The sequence below is a fragment of the Mandrillus leucophaeus genome, unplaced genomic scaffold (genome assembly GCF_000951045.1).
Source record: "Mandrillus leucophaeus isolate KB7577 unplaced genomic scaffold, Mleu.le_1.0 Scaffold522, whole genome shotgun sequence".
NCBI classification, from domain to species: Eukaryota; Metazoa; Chordata; class Mammalia; order Primates; family Cercopithecidae; genus Mandrillus; species Mandrillus leucophaeus.
In genome coordinates, this window is record NW_012105609.1 from 722,251 (window position 1) to 728,420 (window position 6,170).

General features: G+C 44.3%; 1 protein-coding gene across 2 annotated transcripts in view; it reads left to right on the forward strand.

Moving 5' to 3' along the window:
* CTCF (CCCTC-binding factor (zinc finger protein)) overlaps positions 1–6,170 on the forward strand; it is an 83,090-nt gene that overhangs the window by 37,054 nt on the left and 39,866 nt on the right. The window contains exons 2-3 of one of the 2 annotated variants that reach the window (XM_011996701.1): positions 4,412–5,201; positions 5,529–5,699. The exons of the other annotated variant lie outside the window; for it this stretch is intronic. Coding sequence (XP_011852091.1) covers positions 4,421–5,201; positions 5,529–5,699 — 952 coding nt within the window. The 5' untranslated portion in view covers positions 4,412–4,420. The remainder of the gene's footprint in view (positions 1–4,411; positions 5,202–5,528; positions 5,700–6,170) is intronic. 2 annotated transcript variants of the gene reach the window in all.

Sequence of the window (6,170 nt, forward strand, 5' to 3'; positions counted from 1 at the left end):
AGGGTTCCATTCAAATTCCACGTTTATGAAGCATTTTTCTATCACACCTGGTTATGTTATCTTTCTCCAGACCTGCCTAGTTTTACCTTGAGCCATTGTACTACCTATTTCGTCCTTTATGTTAGACAGTAACTCGTAGAATGTAGGACCAGGCCTTGCCCGTCTCTCTGTAGTTCTTGTACTGCCTCGCAGGTGGTCCTGGCTTAAGGAGTCTTCTCTGACTGCTAACGTGGATATAATACAATGTTAAGGTGCCTAGACAGAGAATTAAAGGAAAGTGTCAAAGTGTCTCTAATAGAAGTAGCAAAAGCTTCATTTGAACTGTATTCTTGGCCAAAAATACAAAACACTTTAATGTTTTGTTGTTGTTGTTGTTGTTGTTTTGAGACACAGTTTTCACTCTTATTGCCCAGACTCCAGGCTGGAGTGCAGTGGCACTCAGCTCATTGCAATCTCCGCCTCCAGGGTTCAAGCAATTCTCCTGCCTCACTCAGCCTTCCAAGTAGCTGGGATTAGAGGCACACCCCACCACACCCAGCTACACATTTTGTTTTATTTTATTTATTATTATTATTATTTTATTTTATTTTATTTTATTTTATTTTTTTTTTTTTTTTGAGACAGAGGCTCGCTGTTGCCCTGGGTGGAGGGAGTACAGCTCACTGCAACCTCCAGCTCCCAAGTTCAAGCAATTCTCCTGCCTCAGTCTCCCAAGTAGCTGGGATTACAGGTGTGTGCAACCACACCTGGCTAATTTTTGTATTTTTAATGGAAATGGGGTTTTACCGTGTTGGCCAGGCTTGTCTTGATCTCCTGACTTCAAGTGATCTGCCCGCCTTGGCCTCCCAAAATCCTAGGATTACAGGCGTGAGCCACCACGCCCGGCCCTTATTTTACTCTTGTTTAGGTGATGTCATTCACAAGGTTTTTGTTTTTTGTTTCTGAGACCAAGTCTCGCTCTGTCACCCAGGCTGGAGTGCAGGGGCACGTTCTCAGCTCACTGCAACCGCCACCTCCAGGGTTGAAGCTCTTCTCGTGCCTCAGCCTCTGAAGTAGCTGGGATTACAGGTGCACACTGCGCCGCCTGGCTAATTTTTGTATTTTTAGTAGAGATGGGGTTTTGCCATGTTAGCCAGACTGGTTCTGAACTCCTGGCCTCAACTGATCCACCAGCCTTGGCCTCCCAAAGTGCTGGGATTACAGGTGTAAGCCACCGTGCCCAGCCCATTCACAAGATTTAAGATCCAAAAACTATGAATTGGCCGATTTGTTTTCTGCTTTCTATTATATTTTCAATTTGGTTAGCATTTATTGAGTAGTTACCAGCCTGGGCACAGTGCTAAAGAGTAACAATCATGGCCGGGCATGGTGGCTCACACCTCTAATCCCAGCACTTTTGGAGGCCGAGGCAGGCAGATCACAAGGTCAGAAGTTCAAGACTAGCCTGGCCAACATAGTGAAACCCCATCTCTGCTAAAAATACAAAAAATTAGCCAGGTGTGGTGGTGGGCACCTGTAATCCTAGCTACTCAGGAGGCTGAGACAGGAGAATCACTTAAACCTGGGAGGCGGAGGTTGCAGTGAGCCGAGATCATGCCATTGTCCAGCCCAGGCAACAGTACGAGACTCTGACTCAAAAAAAAAAAAACAAAATAGTAAAAATCGGCTGGGCGCAGTGGCTCACGCCTGTAATCCCAGCACTTTGGGAGGCCGAGGCAGGTGGATCACGAGGTCAGGAGATCGAGACCACCCTGGCTAACACGGTGAAACTCCATCTCTACTAAAAATACAAAAAAAAATTAGCCGGGCGTGGTGGCAGGTGCCTGTAGTCCCAGCTACTTGGGAGGCTGAGGCAAGAGAATGGCGTGAACCCGGGAGGTAGAGCTTGCAGTAAACTGAGATCGCGCCACTGCACTCCAGCCTGGGCGACAGAGCAAGACTCCGTCTCAAAAACAAAAATAGTGAAAACCACTTGTTGGCCAGGCCCGGTGGCTCACGCCTGTAATCCCAGCACTTTGGGAGGCCTATGCAGACAGATCACGAGGTCAGGAGATCGAGAGCATCCTGGCTAACAGTGAAACCCCATCTGTACTAAAAATACAAAAAATTAGCCAGGCGTGGTGACAGGCACCTGTAGTCCCAGCTACTCAGAAGGCTGAGGCAGGAGAATGGCGTGAACCCGGGAGGCGGAGCTTGCAGTGAGCAGAGATCTCACCACTGCACTCCAGCCTGGGCGACACAGTAAGACTCCATCTCAGAAAAAAAAAAAAAAAAAAGCCCCACTTGTTAGATGTGGATCTTATCCTCAGGGAATTCATGATTCATTGTTGGGAAAGAAGTGAATGTCAAGTTGATGGTATGACATGGGCAGTTTTGTGTGGTGTCTACAAACAGGGCCATTGCAGTCTGGATCTAAGTTCTGAGTTTAGCTTCAAAAAACAAGGTCAAAAAACTTTGACAGAGTGGGGAAAATGGGGAATTGCTGTTCAGTGGGTATAAAATTTCAGTTATGCAAGATGAATAAGTTCTAGAGATCTGCTGCACAACATAGTTCCTATATTAATCATATGGTATTATGCACTTTGAATTATGTTGAGGATGGATCTCGTGATAAATGTTATCACCAAACACAAAAATACAAGGAAATTTTGGAGGTATGTTTAGTGCTTTTTTTTTTTTTTTTTTTGAGACGGAGTTTCGCTTGTTACCCAGGCTGTAGTACAGTGACGCAATCTCAGCTCACTGCAACCTCCACCTCCCGGGTTCAAGCGATTCTCCTGCCTCAGCCTCCCAAGTAGCCAGGATTACAGGTATGTGCCATCAAACCCGGCTAATTTTGTATTTTTAGTAAGGATGGGGTTTCTTCATGTTGGTCAGGCTGGTCTCGAACTCCTGACCTCAGGTGATCTGCTCACCTTGGCCTCCCAAAATCCTGGGATTATAGGCGTGAGCCATGATGCCCTTAATATAGCTACCTCAATAAAGCTTTTTACAAAACATTGGCAGGCCCGGGCAAAGTGACTCGCTCACACGTATAATCCCAGCATTTTGGGAGGCTTAGGTGGGAGGATTGCTTGAGCCCAGTTCAAGGCCAGTCTGGAAACATGGCAAGACCCCATCATTGCAGAAAATTAAGCTAATTCATATATGCATCATCTCACATCCTTGTCATTTTTTGTGATGAGAACACTTAAAAATCTGCTCTCAGTTATTTTCAGGTGTACATTATTAAGTATAATAGTCATGTTGTACAATAGATCTCTTGAACTTATTCCCACTAACTGAAATTTTATGTCCTTTGACCAATGTCTTCCCCACTACATGTTTAAGATTTAAATTAGTTTTGTTAGTAATTCTTTAATATCATCAGATATCCAGAGTTGAAATTTCTAATTGTCTTGTGTCACATCTTTTTCTTTTTTTTTTTTTTTGAGACAGAGTCTCGCTCTGTTGCCCAGGCTGGAGTGCAGTGGCGGGATCTCTGCTCACTGCAAGCTCTGCCCCCGGGTTCATGCCATTCTCCTGCCTCAGCCTCCCGAGTAGCTGGGACTACAGGCGCCTGCCATCATGCTTGGCTAATTGTTTTTGTATTTTTAGTAGAGGCGGGGTTTCACCATGTTAGCCAGGATGGTCTTGATCTCCTGACCTCATGATCCACCCGCCTCGGCCTCCCAAAGTGCTGGGATTATAGGCATGAGCCACCGCGCCCGGCCTGTGTCACATCTTTTTCATCATTTATTGGTTTGAATCAGGATCCAAAGAAGATTCATGCATTGTGATTGATTACTGGTCTCTTAAGACTCTTTATATCAGAGTTTCTCAACCTCAGTGCTCTTGACATCTTGGGCCTGATAATTCTTTGTGGTGGAGGACTGACCTGTGCCTTGGAGGATGTTTAATAGCATCTCTAGCTTCCACCCACTAGATACCAGTAGCACATCCCAGCCCAGTAGTGACAACCAAAAATGTCTTAGCCAAATGTTCCTAGAGGCAGAGTCACCCCAGGCTGAGCACCACTGATCTACTGGTTCTCCCTCCAGTCTTCTCTTTGTTCTTCTGGTTATCTATTTGCAGAAGAACCTGAGTATAATCTTGCAGTGTTTCCCTCAGTATGGATTTCACTGATTTAATCCCTGTAGTGTAATTTAACATCTTCAGTCACCAATTTCCTGTTAATTGGGTTTGATCTAGAGACTTGATTGGTTTCGGAGTTTTTGGGTTTGACAAGATTGCATTATAGGTGTGGTTTTTTCTTTCATCAAGAGGCACATAATGTCTGTTGTGTCTTTTTTTAATATTAACAACCATTGATGCCTAATTCATTCACCACAGGGTCTTTTTGTTTTAAAATGTATGTTTTTATTTAGGCTGCTTTGCTTTAAATAACAATCTGTGTTCTCCCTTAATAAAGGCAGGGGAAATGGAAGGTGAGGCGGTCGAAGCCATTGTGGAGGAGTCCGAAACTTTTATTAAAGGAAAGGAGAGAAAGACTTACCAGAGACGCCGGGAAGGGGGCCAGGAAGAAGATGCCTGCCACTTACCCCAGAACCAGACGGATGGGGGTGAGGTGGTCCAGGATGTCAACAGCAGTGTACAGATGGTAATGATGGAACAGCTGGACCCCACCCTTCTTCAGATGAAGACTGAAGTAATGGAGGGCACAGTGGCTCCAGAAGCAGAGGCTGCTGTGGACGATACCCAGATTATAACTTTACAAGTTGTAAATATGGAGGAACAGCCCATAAACATAGGAGAGCTTCAGCTTGTTCAAGTACCTGTTCCTGTGACTGTACCTGTTGCTACCACTTCCGTAGAAGAACTTCAGGGTGCTTATGAAAATGAAGTGTCTAAAGAGGGCCTTGCGGAAAGTGAACCCATGATATGCCACACCCTACCCTTGCCTGAAGGGTTTCAGGTGGTTAAAGTGGGGGCCAATGGAGAGGTGGAGACACTAGAACAAGGGGAACTTCCACCCCAGGAAGATCCTAGTTGGCAAAAAGACCCAGACTATCAGCCACCAGCCAAAAAAACAAAGAAAACCAAAAAGAGCAAACTGCGTTACACAGAGGAGGGCAAAGATGTAGATGTGTCTGTCTACGATTTTGAGGAAGAACAGCAGGAGGGTCTGCTATCAGAGGTTAATGCAGAGAAAGTGGTTGGTAATATGAAGCCTCCAAAGCCAACAAAAATTAAAAAGAAAGGTAAAACAAGTTTATCCATAGTGGTTTCATAAAACCATTTTGGGATAAGCACACAACACAGTGCCTATGCAAGTTGTTTTATGTTAACCGTATTTGTAAAAGGTCGTTATGTGGGTACAGTTCTTTAAAACCAGTCTAAAGTAAGTTTTTTTACAGATCAAATGCTCTGTTTTTAATCCCGAAGAAGAAGTAAATGTATCAATGATATGAGATAATTATGACTTATATTGGGTTTTGTTATTAAAAGCTAATATTTGTAGAAATTTAAGATTAGGATTAATCTTAACACTTTGAAACTCTGCAGCAAGTGTTTTATTTTGCACATAGGTGTAAAGAAGACATTCCAGTGTGAGCTTTGCAGTTACACGTGTCCACGGCGTTCAAATTTGGATCGTCACATGAAAAGCCACACTGATGAGAGACCACACAAGTGCCATCTCTGTGGCAGGGCATTCAGAACAGTCACCCTCCTGAGGAATCACCTTAACACACACACAGGTGCTGGATAAGAATGTTGGGGGCTACAACAGCAAATGCTCAGACTTGGCTTTTTAGTATTCGTTCAAGCTCACTCCAGTGGGAATTTAAAGGAAGTTTTTATTATTTCTTATGATGCCCTTTTTGTAATCATGATTTTATTGTAATCACTTGGATTTAGTTATTATAGACAAATGTAAAGAAAATTTAATGAAAAATAACAACACCCTGTCTCTTAAAAAAAAAAAAAGGCTGTGGCAATAGATGCCTGGTACTCTGAGGAAGAACATTAGAAATAGAAGTGAAATCCCAGTGAAACCCCGTCTCTACTAAAAATACAAAAAATTAGCTGGGTGTGGTGGCGGGTGCCTGTAGTCCCAGCTACTCGGGAGGCTGAGGCAGGAGAATGGCGTGAACCCGGGAGGTGGAGCTTGCAGTGAGCCGAGATATCCCGCCACTGCACTCCAGTCTGGGCGACTGTGAGTCTCCATC